This window comes from Podarcis melisellensis, assembly GCF_964234715.1.
Source record: "Podarcis melisellensis genome assembly, chromosome: 5".
Lineage (NCBI taxonomy): Eukaryota > Metazoa > Chordata > Lepidosauria > Squamata > Lacertidae > Podarcis > Podarcis melisellensis.
Genome location: NC_138537.1, coordinates 35,853,549 through 35,872,165, shown reverse-complemented (window position 1 = coordinate 35,872,165; position 18,617 = coordinate 35,853,549). Strand labels below are relative to the sequence as shown.

The 18,617-nt window shown below is 43.7% G+C and overlaps 2 protein-coding genes across 3 annotated transcripts; one reads left to right on the top strand and one right to left on the bottom strand.

Annotated features, from left to right (window-relative positions):
• Positions 1 to 1,216: 1,216 nt before the first annotated feature.
• ING5 (inhibitor of growth family member 5) lies at positions 1,217 to 9,405 on the bottom strand. The gene is made up of 8 exons (XM_081910605.1): positions 9,274 to 9,405; positions 7,017 to 7,088; positions 5,943 to 6,109; positions 4,620 to 4,731; positions 2,846 to 2,939; positions 2,445 to 2,580; positions 1,707 to 1,768; positions 1,217 to 1,320 (listed from the first exon to the last, which is right to left on the bottom strand). The coding sequence occupies exons 1-8, from the start codon at positions 9,311 to 9,313 to the stop codon at positions 1,281 to 1,283; spliced, it is 723 nt and encodes a 240-aa protein (XP_081766731.1). The 5' UTR covers positions 9,314 to 9,405; the 3' UTR covers positions 1,217 to 1,280.
• Positions 9,393 to 16,618, top strand: DTYMK (deoxythymidylate kinase; the record flags this gene model as incomplete). 2 transcript variants are annotated; one of them, XM_081910603.1, is made up of 5 exons in its annotated part: positions 9,393 to 9,618; positions 13,161 to 13,269; positions 15,235 to 15,325; positions 15,598 to 15,795; positions 16,148 to 16,618. In XM_081910603.1, 5 exons carry the CDS (start codon positions 9,393 to 9,395, stop codon positions 16,256 to 16,258), a joined length of 735 nt encoding a protein of 244 aa, XP_081766729.1. In that variant the 3' UTR covers positions 16,259 to 16,618. The 2 variants fall into 2 exon arrangements, with proteins under 2 accessions (XP_081766729.1, XP_081766730.1); XM_081910604.1 differs by lacking the exon at positions 9,393 to 9,618 and adding an exon at positions 10,913 to 11,218.
• Between the last annotated feature and the right edge of the window lie 1,999 nt (positions 16,619 to 18,617).

Here is an 18,617-nt window from a genome sequence, read left to right as displayed (position 1 = left end):
ATAAGCCTTATTTTCGTTTCATGAGTGAATCAAACTATACAGATATCTCCTAGACATTTTGTGCCTCAGTTTAAGCATTCATTGCTTACCATCAGGATAGGATAGATGACTTCAGAGGGACTCGTATGAAGTGCAGAGGCAGTAGTGTACAATTCAGAAGCAATTGGACCAGGTGTACTACCCTTGAAATTTACCGTATTTTTCGGCCTATAGGACGCACTTTTTCCTCTCCAAAAATGAAGGGGAAATGTGGGTGCGTCCTATGGGGTGAATACAGGCTTTCGCTGAAGCCTGGAGAGCGAGAGGCTCTCGCTCTCCAGGCTTCAGGAAGCTCTGCGCAACCCTCCAGAGCCTGGCTCGAAGCCGCGCCGGCCTCCGGAGGGTCGCGCAGAGCTGCTTGCCCTCCCGGGCTCCGCGCAGCTCTGCGCGACCCTCCGGAGCCCGGCGCCAAGCCGCGCTGGCCTCCGGAGGGCTGCGCAGAGCTGCCTGCATTCCCAAGCCTCGGGCACACTGAAGAGTGTGCCCAGGCTTCGGGCAACTCTCCGCAAGCCTGGGGAGACCGGCGCAGCTCCCTAGGCTTGCGGATAGCAGGCTGTTCTGGGGGCTGGGGTCGGGGGAAGCTCGGGCTTCCCCCGCGCCAGCCCCGTGCCTGGGGGGGAAATAATTTTTTTTCTTTATTTCCCCCCCCAAAAAACTAGGTGCGTCCTATGGGGTGAAAAATATGGTACTTGTGGAACACACCTTACCAAAATAACACCCATTACTTTTCATCTGCCTTTGTAAGAAACAATTCTTTGCTTGCTGCAACTGAGGAACAGAGCAGCATATTCCTTCCTTGACAGTAGTTACAAGGTTCTGTAAAGATGCAGTTAAAGATTTTAAATCCTTCATAAATATTGTGCGGAGCAGAGTGACTACCCTGTTGATAACAAAACAAAAAATCATCGTTCACCTGCAAGGCCATATAGGCAATTTCACAGACTTTAAGCACGTGAGCAGAAATTCCAGTGCAGGGCTACTCTTAGTACTTCATAACATTGATTGCAGTGCCACAGAAGTGTGAAACCCAGGTGACCATCACCACAGTAAACCTCCTCCACATTCTCCTTTTCTCATTAGGATAGCTCCTCCTCCCCCCCCCCCATGTTAAGAAAAATGACTGGCCACTGCTAAATATCAAATCAAACAAGATAGGTAAGTGACAAAAAAGATAGAATAAAATATTGCAACATGTACGAATATATTAAACTCTTTCTTCTTTCAGACTGTACATTCCCACTCTACTTCTTTTTCTTCTCCTGAGCACAGCGAGGACAAAACCTAAGGGTTAAAAAAAGAATCACTGTGTTCAGTTCAATGCATTACTTTGGGAATACTTCACATTTGGGGGAAAATAAAACTCAAGAATTATACATTTAACTTCCTGGTTCTAGGGTTTACCATGTTTTGAACAGCAGCTCCAATCAGCTGCAGCCAGCATAGCCATGCTGCTGTGGCTTTTGGGAACTGTGGTCCAAAACATTTAGAAGACACAAGGTTGGCAAAGGCTGACCCATCCCTTTGTATCACCTTGCTGTCTCTTTTAGATTGTGAGCCTTCGGTCAAGGACCTTTGTGCTTTTGTTATGGTAAAGTGAAGAAAGTATCAAGGAAGAAAATTAAGTGAAGAAAACAGAAGTGTAGAAAGTTATTATTCATGACACCTACCATTTCCCTTTGGGTTTCGTGGTGAGGTCCACACAAGCAAAATGGAACCATTCGATTGGGCACTATATTTTGGGGAAGAATAAAAAGATGTTTTTTCTTAGAGAGGTTGATAACATTAATTTATCTTATCAGATTTAACAGAAATGGGAGCCTGGTTGGGGCCTGGCATGTCACAATCGAAGGGGCATATACTGCACATCACATAGGAAACTTCATGAGCCCTTTGTTGCTTGTGAAGGGCCCAAATTTTGCAGACACAGGATGCAGACACAGGATGCAAAACTCACTGCAAATGGCCCGTAAAACATGATGTAAACGATTATCATTATTACTATTATTATTACTATTAACATTTGCATAATGCCCTTCATCCGAAGATTCCAGGGTGGGGAAAATAGAAGCAAGTTAGCTTGGGGTGTAGACGTGACCTCAGGGTTGTATATGTATGAAAGGTGCACAAACAACTTCAAATATGGAGTGAAGTATCAAATCCAGTGAGTCCTAAGATCCAGATCCGCCTTTTCATTTAATATATGAAAGCTACGATTTTTTGCTGTAGAAAAGTGCTTTCAAATTTGTGCTCAGAAACTAGGGGAAGTCTGGAAGCAGCTTCTATTGGCCACTTGGATGGGGTTCTTTCCCCTTGCATAGTTCCGTTCTTTCTAAAGGAAGCACCTTCACGCAGAATTTGAGGAGGGAGGCGTGTGCACGGCCACATTGGGTTATCTCAGTACTTACATCAGGATTGTCGCAGCCGATCATTTCTCCATAGGATACTTGGTGACACAAACAATACGTTGGTTCGTTGGGATCCACCGGCATATCTAGGACATCTGAAGGATGAACTGAAAGGATGGTATCCGCTAATTCAGACCTGCAATGGGAGCAACGTGAACGAATATTGAGTAAATGCCAGTGATTCTTGGTAAAAAAAATAATCTCCAGTTTGAAACTAACTAGAACTATTTGGGAGGTCAGTTACTTTGAAGAGTACCAAGACAGCAAAAGTGGAGAGAGTATAAAGCATGTGAAACTAAGCATGCCAAAAAAATCTGGTTACTATGGCACATTGGCAAAAAAAAAATTATTTCAAATGGAAGCTGCTCTAAACAAGCTAACTGCAGACTGCAGTCACTTACCTTCGTTTTGGTTTCTTTTTTACTGGGACATCTTCTTCGGATGTTCGCCGGCCCCGACCCCGAGAGCTTTTCTTATCCTTTGGAGTTCGCCCCTCTGAAAGACAATTATTTCTGGTTAACTACACCATAAGAAGAAAAATCAGAGGTTTTATACTATACAGTGGTACCTCTGGTTACGAACTTAATTGATTCTGGAGGTCCGTTCTTAACCTGAAACCATTCTTAACCTGAGGTACCACTTTAGCTAATGGGGCCTCACGCTGCCGCCACGTTATTTCTGTTCTCATCCTGAGGTAAAGTTCTTAACCTGAGGTACTACTTCCGTGTTAGCGGAGTCTGTAACCCAAAGTGTTTGTAACCCACGGTGTTTGTAACCCGAGGTACCATTTCAATTATTCTGAAGCACCATAATGATTCAAAAATGATTATTTTTTCTTTTTTCTCTCATCTGTTCTTCCAGACTTTATATAAATTGGAAAGTGATCCTTGTTCAGAAACCATTTGCCAATGCAACCTCTGATGTAGCTATACATTGAAAAAATCCTACAACTTTATCCAGCACAACTTCCCCTATTATCTGAACCTGACATTTGTAAAATTTGTAACTAACCAAAATCACTAAGATATTACCTGTTGGACAACAATCTTATGTATCTTTTTGTACGATTGTTCAAGTAACTTGGCTGTAAGCTGGGGCATTAAGATAAATAACAATGTATTCTACTTGTACATTCAAAAAGTGTCTAACAGTAAAATCCTATACAGGTTTACTTAGAAGTAAGACCCACCAAGTCAAATGAGGTTTACTCCTTGTAAAATACATTGAAGATTGTACCTAATAAACTAATGTTTGATAAATTTGCTTCTGACAATACTTCAAATGAAAATAGCTCATATATACATACCTTCAAATCACCCTAAGCTGTTTATATGTATAATCATTTAAAAAAATACTACTACAAAATTTTTACCCTGTTAACATTGTGCACCAGACTCTTATTTTAATAGAATTTTTGTTCTATATATGATCTTATAACAAATATATAATTTCAGAGGAACAAAATGCAATCCACAGGCAAACTGCTTTATCAAAAAAACACTAAGAGAAGCTAAAGGATTAGAAAATGGGTTTGGAGAAACTTGGTACTACTTTATTTTCTGTATGAGTAAGAACTCTGGAAGCCACTGTCAATGCACAATACCTTGTGGAAGAATTTACACAGGTTATAAAGCAAAACTGGACCAGGTGGATTTGTGGTTTGAGGTAAGAGGACTCTTCCTAATATTAACTTAAGCAACATAATTTTGCCTGCTTTATGCCAAAATTATGGAACCCATATTGAAGAAAAACTATGGCTCAATTCTGTCCAACTAAATGTCTCTCCTCGCTGATTTCTCCCTTTGTTCCTCATAGCAGGCATGTATGCTTTTTATACAAGACTCTCATGATGTATGAGAAACAGCTTTTACTAGGAAAGAAAGGTCTGCCTGGTGCCTTTGTTGATATCTTTCTGGCACCAGGTAATGACTTATATTTCCCCCCCCCCCCAGGCTTTCGATAGACTCACATAAGATGTTTGCTTTGGTACTAGTGTGTGCCAAAGCTTCCTGTAGCTGTTACGGGGGATGTTTTGTTCTGTTTTTTATGGTATAATGTATTAGTATTTATGTTTTAAAAGTTTTGTAAGTCTAATAGATGATAATAATAACAAATTAAACAAATATATAGAAGGATTTCCTCACAGTGAGATGACACTATTCATAATGTACACACTTTTTAGGTTTTGCGTTGCAGGGTTCTCAAAGTCACTGCCTTCCAACTTATCCTTCAGATCAGCTTCAAATCGTGCCAGGTCAGCATCCAGCCGTCGAATGTGCTTATCTACCTACATCAGAAAGAGAGACCACACAGCTAAAGAAAACAAAATCCAGTAATATCTCTAGAAATCATCGGAATCAACTTGCTATCTTCCTTTTCTGGTATTTATCACTTCAATGCACCTCAACACACCTCTCTCATCTGACCTGTGGTTGGTGTCACTGTTAACTTTTCTGGGTGTTTGTGGGTACCACACAAATGCAAATCACAGACCATTTAGGGAGCAGTGGGAGGGAGGGAGAAGAAAAACCAGCTACCATAGGAAGGCGGTCAATACAAACCACACAGTCCCTCTGTAGTCTTGAGACTCTTCCAGACAGTTCCTACTTTCAGGTGGGATTCAATCACAGACCAGCAAATTCAGGTTGCAAAATATAGTTGATTGGGAGGTATTGTGAAAGAAACCTGCTTCCCCCAAAGCTCAGATTTTTGGTGATTAGGGAAAGTGACATGAAAATGCACTGAGATAACACTTGCTTTGACTCACAACTCATCTAACCTCACAAACAAATCAGAACGAATGTTCATTAAGTAGCCAATATCTAAGCTCCCTGTAAACTTGTGCTGACAAATCGGGGTGAATGCTCAATGAACAGGTTGTCTGGAAATACCCAGTCATTCACATATGTACAGATTAAGGAAATGTGGCAGATCCTTGACCACCCCAACCCCTTCCCACAACAGAGAGCCATGAATCCTAGCAAGTCTAGTTGTGTTGACCCTCACTATAAACCCCATAGCCTGGATTCTCAAAGCAGTGAAGATTCCTGCACTGCCTCAGAAAACAACTTTCCCTCTGTAATAGTCCAGTGAGTAAGAACATGTAGCCACAGAAATAATTTTGATAAATGCACTGCTGACAAATCTACTTGCTTGCCAGCACTATAACTTTAGCCTCAGGTTTTTGCCCCATTGCTCCCAGACTGTAAAAGATTAAACAGGGGGAGGTCACAACCTTGTACACAATCCCAGTCCACATCAGGATTCTTTTTGAAGTAGAGAATGTATGATGCAAGCCTGCCTGTTATCTTCTTTATCTCTAACTGAACCTAGGATCATGGATCCTCATGTCTGTGTCAGTCGACAGCTACTAATTACGCAGAAAGACTAGTACCTGTAATACAAGCTTCAGAGGTAGCTATGGGAGAAGTAAGAAATACAGAGGGTGGATTTTTCATTTTGAAACACAAGTCCTCTGTCTACCTAATCTAACCTTACCATCTCATAGGTCTGCATGGCCAGCTGCACTTTGTCATCACTGTACTCTTTGCATCTTGCGTAAGCATTCTGAATCTTCTGCAGGATTTCCACCCGTTGCTCTGATGACAAACTCCTCACTGTTGAAATGTACTGAGCAGCAAGACTGTCGATTTCTGCTTTCTTGTCTGAAGAGCAATGGGAGACAGTATGAGACTGAGGTTGCAGCCCTATACTCACTTACCTGAGAAGTAAGCCTCGTAGAGCTCTATGGGGCTTAATTTTGAGTAAGACTGAGCTGTGAGGCTGCAACCCAAAGCTCATTTACTTGTGGGAAAATCCCATTGAACTCAGTGGGATTATTTGTAAGTAAATTGATTTAGGATCAAACTATATGTTTCACCATTAGAAACCTTTTCAGAAACCTTGAAAGAAATGTCTCTCTGGGGGTAGCCAGGGGAGGAAAGGTACAGGGCTTCTGAACATTCAGTGGCTGTGTAAAAAAGGATTTTTAGGAGGCATAGCTTGTTATGCAAGCTACACCTGCAGACATTCCCTCAGTTACACGACTATTAAAAGTGAAGGAGTCCTGTCCTCTTTCTCATCTGACCACTTAATTGGTCCTTTGTTCCCTCATTTTAAAATACTTGGAACTAAACCAAAGCACATGTGCCAGCTGAATTCTTGAGTTGTGCTTCAAAAGTTCAAAAGTTCTCCAACCTTAGTAAGGCACAACTGACTAAAAAGTAGCAAGACTGTGCTTGCAAGATCAATTCATACACATCTACAGTCCTTCGCAAGGCTTTGTCAAACTCAAATGTAAATACAGCATTATATTATTCTGCTCCTACAAGCTTTGCTAGAAGTGGTGCACATGAAACAATGGAATCAGTTGTTGGCCACACAATGACACACACACACCCCATCTTCATGTTGCACTGAAATAGCAAAAACTTGGGAGGCTGAAGGAACTCTGCTATGGGCTACTCCTCACTTTCCCAGTGAATATATGTGACAAGTGAATCTCAGATGTGTGCAAATCTAATATGAGCTGAGCACACAAGAAGATCTGTGAACCAGAATACCTGAACACACCTTCTGTTCTCTGATCCAGCTCACGCATAAGTTGGAAGTTCCTTTGCAACTCACAAGGGAGGTTTTCAATGCCTGAAATACAAAAACAGAAATGCTGCAGTCCCCTCTCTACCATACATTTCTTAATATAAAAGTTATGTTCACAAACCAACTACGCATAACAAAAAGCATCCATACACCTCGCCAGGTACCCTGTTTCCCATAAATACCTTACCCTACCGCCTTCCTCTTTATCTGTTCTCTGTTGTATATGGCATGTTGAGGTGGGTGCTCCCACTAGCTACGGGGCAGGTGCCAGAGTCCAGGAAACCTTTGGCTGGATCCCAAGAGGAATCTTCTCTACTTGAAATCTCTGAATGATCAGAGATTCATGGGCCTTACTGCTACCACCAACCTCATGTCACTGTGGCCATGTTCAGATATGTTAAACCATGGTTAAGTGCAGGAGGGATGGGGAACCAGTGGCCCTCTAGAAGTTGTTAAGACTTTGCCTCCCAGCTCCATCCAAGACAGAGCAAAGGTCTCCCTCTGCCCATCCCAAAGCAGCTCCACTAGTCTCTGCCTGTGGAGTGGCATCAGTGTCACTTCTCCACTGTGGAGTTTCCCATTTCTGCTAGTACTCAACAGAAAGCCTCAAAATAGGGCAATCCAGGAGTGGGGAAGAACTAAACTGCTCTGGGATCCACTAGAACTTGAGTAAGCCCTAGTGCCATAATTTGATGGCATCTGGCCCAATTAGTATGCCAGCTCCAGGCTGGCATAGCAGGATTCTGCCTGCCCTTCCACCCTCATCAGTGTGAGCAGTGGGGCTGAGGCAGTCATGTCCTGCTGCCACCTGGCCATGGTTAGGATTGCTCTGCCCATCAAGGAAGCAAACATCTACAAGTTCAGTTTTCACGAAGAGTCCAGAAGAAGTATATTATTCTATTCTATGGTCCCACTATAAGAACATAAGAAGAGTCTGCTGGGTCAGGACAATAGCCTATCTAGCTTAGCTTTCTGTCGTCACAGTGGCCAACCAGATGCCTGTGGGAAAATTTCAAGCAGTATCTAAGCACAAAAGCACTCTCCCATCCTGTAGTTTCCATCTACTAGTATTCAGAAGCGTTATTGCTTCTCTTACCATGGAGGCAAAGCATAGCTATGATGGCTGGTAGGCATTGATAAGGTTATTCACCATGAATCTGTCTAATCCTCTTTTGCAGGGGGCTTCAATGCCCACGTGCTAAGTTACATCCTTTCAACAAGTAAACATGGAGACTCTTGAAATACAAGTTGTCCCATACGGGAGCAGGAAATTTCACTTGCCTGCTAAAGAGGGAGGAGACAGAAGCATTCCAAGCCCAGCTGGTGCTATGGCTAAGGAAGTGTGTCTGCTACCCCTTCCACAAAAAAATCATTTTTTTGGCTTCTTGGGTGTCTTTGTGTTTGGAGATTTCCACTCCAATTATGCATTTGATGAGGTTCCCTACTGCACAACACATTTGCACAAGGTATGTAAAGTTAACAAGCACTGAAATACATACATTTTATGAAAACTTGTGCTTCCTTTCGGTCAGCTTGTTTTTATTGTCTTTTATTCATAACTTTAATGTGTATATTATTCTCTACATAAACGGATTAGAGGTTTTAATAATAAAACAGCATACAGATTTTAAGAATAAAATAACCATCCATGTGTCTTTTAAGTTGAGAGGTCTGCAGCTTTGCTAACGAAGTACTGACGCACGGGGCTGAATAAATGGGAATATTAAAGCGACTATTATTAATAGTATTAGTATTATGCCCTGCTTTGGCTTCCTATGTTGAATTCAACAGCCGTCTACAAATAATGGAGCTTTCCTCGCCACCTGACTTGCTGAATTTCTACCGGTCACACGGGTGGGGCAAGAATAGGAACCCTGACATTTTTATTTATTTTTAGGTGGCAATCCTGGAGAAGGCGCAACACGACGCGCCTTAAAAGCATTGGGAGGGGGATGTTTTTGCTGCTCGTCTGACAGGCGGCGCTGATAGTAGTAGAGCAGGAGCGGCCCCTGGTGGCCGAGGATCGCAGCTGCACCCTTAGAAGGCCGGCGCGGAGATCCCTCCTTTACGCGTCGCAATGACGCAGCAAGAAACCTCGCCCGCCGCCCCCTCCCTCCCTCCCTCGCCGGGTCTGTGTGACGCAGCCGCAATTGCCGGCGTGGCCCCCGCCCGGCTTTGGCCTGGGCCTGTTTCCCTCCCGTTCCCTCTGCCCAACGCCGCACTCACTCACTGTCCAGGTAGTGCTCCAGGTACAAGGCCGCCGCCGCCATCTCGCGCCAGCCAGCCGGCCAGCCAACGCCCACCCTCCGGCCCCGCCGCGCTCGGCGCTGTCACGCGGGCGCCTTCGCAATGGCCGGTCGGGACTCTCATTACATAGTCATGAGAGGCCGCCGCCGATTGGCTAAGCGGACGCCGCCGCCGCTGCATAGGAATGAGGGGGCGTGGCGGGGGAATACGACGTCAACGTTCGCTCGCCATCATCGGGAATGGGCCGTTTCCCGGTGTCCGCGGCGGCGGCACGTGGTGTTCTCTCTCTCCCCCCCCCCCAATTCCTCCCGTCGTAATTCCCGCGCAGGTCTGGCTACGTCTTTCCCGCGCGGTATTCGCGTGACGCAGTTCCAGGCGTACACGTGTCTCTTTGGAAGGGAAAACGCCACTGAAGCCGACGGAGCTTCCTTCAAATAAATAGAAGTGGTGCACGGGAGCTCGCGGGTTCGGGATGTATAGACGTGGCAGAGCAAACGCGTGTCAGTCTCCCGGAAAGCTGGCTTGTATTTTACAGTATAAGTAGCTTTAGCGGAATAAAAAATAAAAGTGGGGGAGATGCTTGCATCTTCTCAGGATATCTACATCCACCCAAGGACAGAAACACTCTGCTTTTAGCCCCTTAAGCGTCTTTTCGTTGGCACCTCCTCAAGATGTCCCTCATTTACTGTACTCATAAAATCGCTCTTTTTTCCGAAGGGCATGTGTGTGTAGAGATGTTTTATGTACCATGGCGCACAGCGCAATCCTACGCGTGCTTCCTCGGTAAGAAGTGGCACGGTTTTCGGTGTGGCTTATAGCCCAGGTGAGCTTTGCGCAGAATGGGGGCTTCCAGTGTGGACTAGACGCTTCTGGTTACCGTCAACGTGGAAAGAAAGATCATTCTTACAGATAAATATGTAAACATACGACTTTTATTTATAATAGAAAAGATATATATGGTTGCACGTAATTCTGAAAGCTTTATTACATAAGAAGGAGGACGGTTTAATGCCCCCACTTATAATGGGCTGCGTGCAATATGGATGGACCTCCATTTCCCTCTCCGCATCATTTAAGTTTTTTGTTTTTGTTTTTAACCTATCCTTCCAAAACTCTCCTGGCATTTTATTTTTATATCTAAAAAAGGTCTCAGGGCGGTTTACAGAACAAAATTAAAAAATAAAACCACGCAATATATGTTCAAAATAAAAACAACCCAATACCCCCCTAAAAAAAACCACCTCCAAATTTTAAAAGAGCATCATGGGTCGTGGGTGGGCGAATGCGTGAAACGCTCGTCAGGATCCCACGGGTGCATGCAAAACGCGCGCGCCCTCGAATCCCTGATAGCTACAAAACACGGATGCCCGTAACGAGATTTTCCCCACGTTAAGGATACAAGTTTACTGGCAAGTCTTTTGCGCCGATATCAGAAAAGCGTTGTGCTTTTGAGTGCGTTTGCTTTGGTATTTTATACCTTACGTTCAAACTCAACTAGGGGTTAATATCAGCGAGATGGACAAAAAACGCCTAGAAAGAAAGCGGCTTCCAACGGACTAATCCTGTCGAGTACCGCGCAGTCGGCTTCTTTGATCGCGCAGTTGACTTCTGCTTTTTTTCAGACTGTTCCGCTTTGCTGTGTTTTCCGTGATCGCGCGAGGGTTTGGTCACCATGGTTACACCAGAGCCGCTCTACATGCTCCGGAGGACTGTAACTCTCTGATTGCGCCAAAAGCGCGGGAAGCTGCTGTTGTCGTTCGATCGCCTTCCCTTCGCCGCTGACTGAGAAGGGGGCGCCATGGCTGGCAGGCGAGGGGCGCTGATCGTGCTGGAGGGGGTGGACCGAGCTGGCAAAAGCACGCAGACCAGAAAGCTGGTGGAGGGCCTGCTGGCCGGGGGACACCGGGCCGAACTCCTTCGGTTTCCCGGTATGCGAGGCTTAGGGGTCGCGGCAGCTGCAGGATGGCGCAGCCCCTTCGCCACACTGCCTTAGATTTACCTGTGTAGGTTGTCGGCAATTCCCCTGCCGTGGCAGCATGTCTGTGCCTTTGACAGACGGGTGGCAGGGTGATAGTCGACACGTGCACACAGCCTCTCCCGCTACGGAGGAGCAGTGGCGGGAACGCTTCATCTGTGGGATTTCTGTCTGTCCTAAGGCTGCCGATGGGGTGGGAAAGGGGGCCAAATCTAATACGTTTTGTGGCTGTGCTAGTGATGTGTGGAAAGCGTTCCTTACCAGCATTGTCATAGCTTTGGGCTGAGTCATTGGCCCTCCTCGTAGATAACCTCCTTGAGTTTTTCTTAATTTATCTAATATCTAATCATTTTGACATTCGAAAAAGTAAGTTTCTTTATGGTTGATGTTGGTTGTGGGCGTGCGTGCGTGTTGAAGGCTTATTTAACTTATACTTTCTTGGGGTGTCTTTGAAGGTAAAGGTACCCCTGCCCGTACGGGCCAGTCTTGACAGACTCTGGGGTTGTGCGCCCATCTCACTTAAGAGGCCAGGGGCCAGCGCTGTCCGGAGACACTTCCGGGTCACGTGGCCAGCGTGACAAAGCTGCATCTGGCGAGCCAGTGCCGCACACGGAAACGCCGTTTACCTTCCCGCTGGTAAGCGGTCCCTATTTATCTACTTGCACCCGGAGGTGCTTTCGAACTGCTAGGTTGGCAGGCGCTGGGACCGAGCAGCGGGAGCGCACCCCGCCGCAGGGATTCGAACCGCTGACCTTTCGATCGGCAAGTCCTAGGCACTGAGGCTTTAACCCACAGCGCCACCTGCGTCCCATGGTCTTTGAAACCATGGTGCAAAATAGTGCTTATTAAAGAAAAACTTAAACTAAGATTCTACCATCTTAGATTTGCTTTGTAGCTGAATTGGCATTCAGGCATGACCATGTGTGTTAGGGTACATTGTGACATGCAGAGAGAGACAAATAGCAATAATCATCCTTAGAGCAAGGGTACAGTGATGGAAGATGCAGTAACCCATAAAGTGGGTGTAATCCCACTTGTGGGTTGGGTTCGTGGTTATCCATTTTCTGCCTAGATTAGGGTTAACAGACGTTCCTGGGGACAGTCCCCGGATTTGCACATCTATCCCCAGGAAACGTGGCAGCGACAGCCTGAGCAGCCCAGAGCCAGCCTGGTAGCACAGTTGGCTCTGGCTGGCTTCAGGAGCTGCCCGCTGCCACTGCTGAAGAGGAACTGGGACGTCTTGTGGTAGAGATCTCCTGCCCCCTTCCCCCTTTGTTTTGACAGATCAAGGGAGGCTCAGGAGTTGCAGGCGGGCAGCCGTTGCCCAGTTTTTTAAAAACTCTGCACATTTATATTTCACAGGGTGCGAAAGAAGGGCTTTGCACCTTGCCTGGCAGAGAAACCTTGCGCCTCTCCTGGGCAACGCCCACCCACCCACAACTCTCGAGCCTCCCCCAATCTGTAAAAACAAAGGGGGAAGGGGGCAGGAGATCGGGGAAGGCTTGGGAGTCACGGGCGGGTGGCGTGCTGTTGCCCAGTTTTTAAAAACCTCGCATGTATGTTTCACATGGTGCGAAAGAAAGGCTTTACACCCTTATACAATATGTATGTGTGCTTGGCCCCAGGGTCTTTTGCCTCACTAGTAGCTCCCTGTTGCTACTCAGCTTAAAAAAAAAGTGTCCCCGGATTCATTGAAAAAAATCTGGTAACCATAGCCTAGAGACGCTGGGGAATATATTTTTCTGATTTTGAATGCTGCTATCTTTTTAGGAAGTTTAGAAGTAGCATTTGACTCATGCTTCCAGTAGTGATGTACATTGGGAAGAGAATATTACAGAATTGATAGAAGCTGAGTATGTTTTTCTTATTCCACTCTTGTCTACATCTTATTGCAGACAGAACTACAGAAATCGGACGGCTGATAAGTTCCTATTTGGAAAAGAAGAACAATTTGGAGGACCACACAGTGCATCTACTATTTTCTGCTAATCGCTGGGAGCAAGTGTAAATAGAATTCTTGTGAAATACATGAGTACCTTTTTGAGCCCCTAATTCAATGCTGCTTTTCTGCTTTGGGAGAATACTGGGTGAGATCCAATGTAGTGTGGGTGGATGTCTACTCCCACAGGAAGTCTTCATATTTCTCTCCTTGGCTCCCCTACCTGCTCTTGTTATGCAAGCAAATTTCTGTTGTGCAAGCAGGTAGATGTTATTGAATGTCACCACATGAGTCAAATGCCTTAATAATTGGAATTTAGGCATATTTCTCAAAAAATGAAAAAATCAAACTTATTCTGTCTAGTTGGCAATTCATGCTGAAGAGAGGATAAGAGAAATGTTTGTATTTGATCAAGATTCTTGCATGATGCTGGAATTACAGTTGCTGTCAGGGTCTGGATGCAAAATATGTTACAATAAGCTAGGGCAATAAATACTAATCCAGAATAAAAGCAATTGTGATTCACTTACATCCATAGATTCCGCCCGCTTCCTGATTTCTTTCCCACATTCTTGATGTAAGAATACATCTACATATTACAAATCTTGACTTGTAGTTAACACATAATCTTTCATTTGTTTTCCTATCCTGTTCTATTGATAACAGCGCAGTGGGCTGGTTTGCTTGTAATGGTATTCCATGGTTTATGGCTTACTGTGAATGAGTAGCATTTTAATGCATGCTGTTGATTTACACTAAGCATGCTTTGTTGCTTCTGGCTCTGGGCAGAGCAGACTGAAAGAGAAAGTAGCATGCTTCTTATTCACGGTATTGTGATGTGCCCAGTATTTTCTTGCATTTCCCCATTCACTGTCTGCCTATTGACTGCACTTAAAAGGAGTGAATTAATAGTGTTGATGCCTTAACATCTCTTATTGGTGAAGTTGTGAGGCATTGTTTCCTAGTTAAATGTTTATTAATTAACAACATTTAATCAAATCTAATGCTCACCTTTTTTGGCCAAATTACGTTGCGGAAATTAAGGTGCACATTAGTTTCGATGGCGCATTTACATTCGCCAGCAGATACTTTATTTTTTTGTTTCATGGTTCTGAACATTGAGGTGTGCATTAGATTTGATGGTGCATTAGACTCAAGTAAATAGGGTAATTCAAAATGATGTGGCATAATTTATGCAGGAGAAGAAAAATAACTCAGTATGGTTTAAATGTTATAGTCAAAGCCAAAGCTTTATAAACAAACGTCTTAGAAATTAGGTTATTGGAATACTTGTATAGACATTACAGGAGTAGCATACATTTCCTTACATTGTTTAAACTTTTGAGAAAGAAAATGAAGACACCGAAAACTGTTAGCATGCACATTTACCAAATTATTTGCAACTTTGAAATCACCCAATTTATGAAACTGCATTTTTTAAAAAATGCATTCTTATTTACAGTATACCACCCAGAGTAAAAGGTAAAGGGACCCCTGACCATTAGGTCCAGTCGTGGATGACTCGGGGGTTGCGGCACTCATCTCGCTTTGCTGGCTGAGGGAGCCGGCGTCCAGCTTCCAGGTCATGTGGCCAGCATGACTAAGCCATTTTGGTGAACCAGAGCAGCACACGGAAACACCATTTACCTCCCCTATTTATCTGCTTGCACTTTGTGCTTTTGAACTGGTAGGTTGGCAGGAGCAGGGACCGAGCAACGGGAGCTCACCCTGTTGTGGGGATTCGAACCGCCGATCTTCTGATCAGCAAGCCCTAGGCTCTGTGGTTTAGATCACAGTGCCACCGGCGTCCCAGAGTACTCTTGTCTTAATGAGGGTGTATCCAGAGTCGTTCGCAACTGTATTTAACTGTCAGGGGTCCCTTTACCTTTTTTTATCCAAATGTCATATATAAATAAACATAACATTTCCTCCATATAAATACAGTCCTGGGAATTTTATACTTTGCACCATGCTTTATTCCAAATTATGATTCAATTTTTGTCTAATAGTGGTATCTTTCTACCATTCAGGCCATTGATTAAAGAGAAGTTAAACCAAGGTATCACTCTGGTAGTGGACAGATACGCGTTTTCTGGAGTGGCCTTCACAGGTGCTAAAGAGGTGGGTAAAAAACACCAATTCAGCCTCATATAAATATAGTATTTATGGAAAGATTTGCTGCATTGAAACCTCAGGTTCAATGGTTCAATCCTTGGCTTCTCCAGGCAAGTTAAGGGAGAAACCCTGTCTGAAATATCAGAGAGTGGTAGCCAGTACTGAGCTAGATTAAACCAGTGGTCCAACACAGTATAACGCAGCTTCCTGTGTTGCTCTCAAATTGCTCCCTGGCTTCATTGGGCTATTTGCTGCATCTCTCATTTCTCTCTGAACAGAACTTCTCCTTGGAATGGTGTAAGCAACCTGATGTTGGGCTTCCAAAGCCAGACTTGATCCTTTTTCTTCAGTTGAGCCCGTCTGAAGCAGCCAAACGAGGAGACTTTGGAAATGAACGATATGAGTACAGCTCTTTTCAGGAGAAAGTTCTGCAACGCTTCTACCATTTGATGGAAGATAAGACTTTAAACTGGAAGGTAAAAAAGGAAACTTCAGGAGCACTGTGGGATTCATAAGTAAAAAAAAATCAACCCTTCTAGGAGATCTGAAACATCTGTTGAAGGGAAAGAAAAACTTGTGTTGTTGTTGTTTAGTCGTTTAGTCGTGTCTGACTCTTCGTGACCCCATGGACCAGACCACGCCAGGCACTTCTGTCTTCCACTGCCTCCCGCAGTTTGGTCAAACTTGTAGGATGAGAGTAAACATGGACATCAATGTAATACCTTATTAGTATATTTTGATGCTTTATTTCTTCCACCAACAGTTCTTCTGTAGTTGGATTGTACACAAGGAGTGTTTCATGTGTTTGTGGTTTTGTTTTGGATGCAGGTGATTGATGCTTCAAAGAGCATAGAAGACTTGCATAATGAAATAAAATCGTTTGCAGAGGAGGTCATGCGAGAAGCTCAGTACAAACCCATAGGAGAACTGTGGAACTAGGACTGGAGTATATCATCTCCTAGGGATCACTTCTCACCTAGCCAAAATCTGCACCGTTCACCTTCAAGCCACCCTGTATTTATATTATCCAATAGGATTTGTTAGACTTGTTCTTGATGCAGCTCTCTTCTTTCTGTTTTGGGTGGCATTTTTTAAGAGACTGGACTGGCAACTCTGCCGGGACTTGGACCGGAGTAGATGTGTGAAAGAAGCATTAAAGGTCTTTTTGTCCTACCAAGAGAGACTTAATACTTCAGCTCTATAGTAGCTGTTGTTTTCCAGAGTCATAATTTTAAAACAGTTTTTCTTTTCGTAATGAGGGGGAAGAAGTTTACTAATAAATCTCAGATTTTCACCTAATTTTGTCGAGCAGAAACTTATGTTGAGTGGAGAATCTTTTTCAGCCCAAAGACCGCACTGCCTCATGGGCAACCTTGTAGAAGGCCACATGCCATTGGTACACAGTCTGAGAGGCAAGAAGTGGGTAGACAACAGAACAACTCTTCCCTTTGTATGGTAAGCTACGTTCCAGCTATGCAAAAGTCAAAGGTTCCTATATACACATGCACCTCTCCAGTCACACAAGCAAGAGGCATTATCAGAATTCAAGGATGTAGTCCAGCCATACAGAAGCAGTCAAGGAAGATCCAGCGCTGGGTTGGTAAGTGATATGGGCTGAGGCTAGGGGTGGGGCCTGGGCTAGATCCAAGGGCCAGCTAGGGAAGCCTGGAGGTTCCTTATCCCTGCAATATGTACTTGATAGGATGGCTTAAATAACTTGAAACATGCCCACCCCAGTGCTGATTAAGCACCTTTCCCTCTAGAACAGAGTGGTTAACCTGTCACCTATATGTTTAACTCCTATCAGCCTCCACCACCATGGCCAGGGGTCGGAAATGGTGACAACTGTAGTACAAGATCTGATGGGCCACAACATAGCCGCCCCTGCTCTAGATCAAGATGCTTTAGGGTGACTTCATGTGATGTTTCACCCTGCCTTCCCAACAGAAAATAGTGCATCAACTTCCCAACCTAAGTACTTGGAATGACACACAACCCTTTGCCATGGACAATATTTTTCATTTCCTGCATAAATGGGGGAAAGTGTCATGAGAGAGTTGAGGTTATGGTACCTGGTCAAAATAAGGCTAACTTAATATGGAATCTTAACTCTAGCATGACCCAGGAACCCTCCAGAAGTTGCTAGCCTACAACTCCCATCATTCTTGACCATTGACCACGCTGGCTCAGTTTAATGGTAATTGGGAGTCTAACAACATTCGAAGAGCCTTGAAAACTCAACTGACAGCTCACTGGATGACTCTGGATTTCAGTATTATGAAAGGAGAAATGTCTGCATGCTTTTAAAACACTACCACCAAAACCATTTCTTTGCTAATTATATTAGCCCCATTTATGGTTTTTGGGTTTTTTTTGTAGTATTACGGGGGCTGCTGTCCAATTATGTAGTAAAGATCCTGATTAGAACAGTGTCTTAATGAAAGTCTACTGTATTTGAGTTCTCAGATTCTTTGGATATTGCTTTGACTTTTTCCTTTCTAAAGAAATAAATTATTATTATTATTATTATTATTATTATTAACGTCTGACTTTTTTGTGTGTTCTTTGGAAGCAGTGGTTTGAATACAGACCTCCACCATATTTTAAAGTGCAGACTGATGTAGAGAATTAGCATATTTGCAGATTCACAATATTGTTCCCACTATCACCTTCAAACCTTGTTATGGTTATAAAGCCTTTCTTTGTTCAGTTTCCTATTAGTGATGTATTTAAAGAAGCAACTTGCTTGTATATTTAAAAATATATTCTTCAAATTTGTCCTTTACTGTTAACTTATTTGACAATTTTTGCACTTTCCTATTCTTAAAGAAAGCAGTCTTGCATTTTATATCCATAAATCTTTTATTTACTCATGTTGGAGTTCTCTTGGAATTGTGTGTACCTTTTCTAATATAATAAATCCCTTCATGGGCTTTGGAACTTAAGCTGCAATCTTTATATACATTTCAACTATCCTTTAATCATACCACCTCCCCATTAAAAAAAACAAAATAAGGCAATTCCCAGGCTATTTCTTATGTTTTTATGTTGAATTCAATATTAATTTGATCACTGGTGTTATGTAATTTGACATTGCTAGACTTTGTACCTAAACTAGGATCTCTGGTAGGATTTTATTTAAAAATCAGGTTTTTTGTTTCCAGAAAGTTTTGACAAAACCACAGTGCTATTCTCAAAATTCTTACTACTCAGTTTGAGGGTAGTTATAGGTAACATCAAGATCACCGTCAGAGTTTGGACTGAAGAGAAGGGGAGGTTACAGTAGGGTGCAATATAG

What these genes read in the sequence shown, in the direction of transcription:
- ING5 (XM_081910605.1), bottom strand. Translation starts at nt 9,313, where the DNA reads ATGGCGGCGGCGGCCTTGTACCTGGAGCACTACCTGGACA. An exon ending in CCATGCAGACCTATGAGATG is followed by an intron (nt 4,732 to 5,942) that starts GTAAGGTTAGAT and finishes TTTCTGATGTAG; the next exon opens with GTAGATAAGCACATTCGACG. An exon ending in TCGGCTGCGACAATCCTGAT is followed by an intron (nt 1,769 to 2,444) that starts GTAAGTACTGAG and finishes CCCAAAATATAG; the next exon opens with TGCCCAATCGAATGGTTCCA.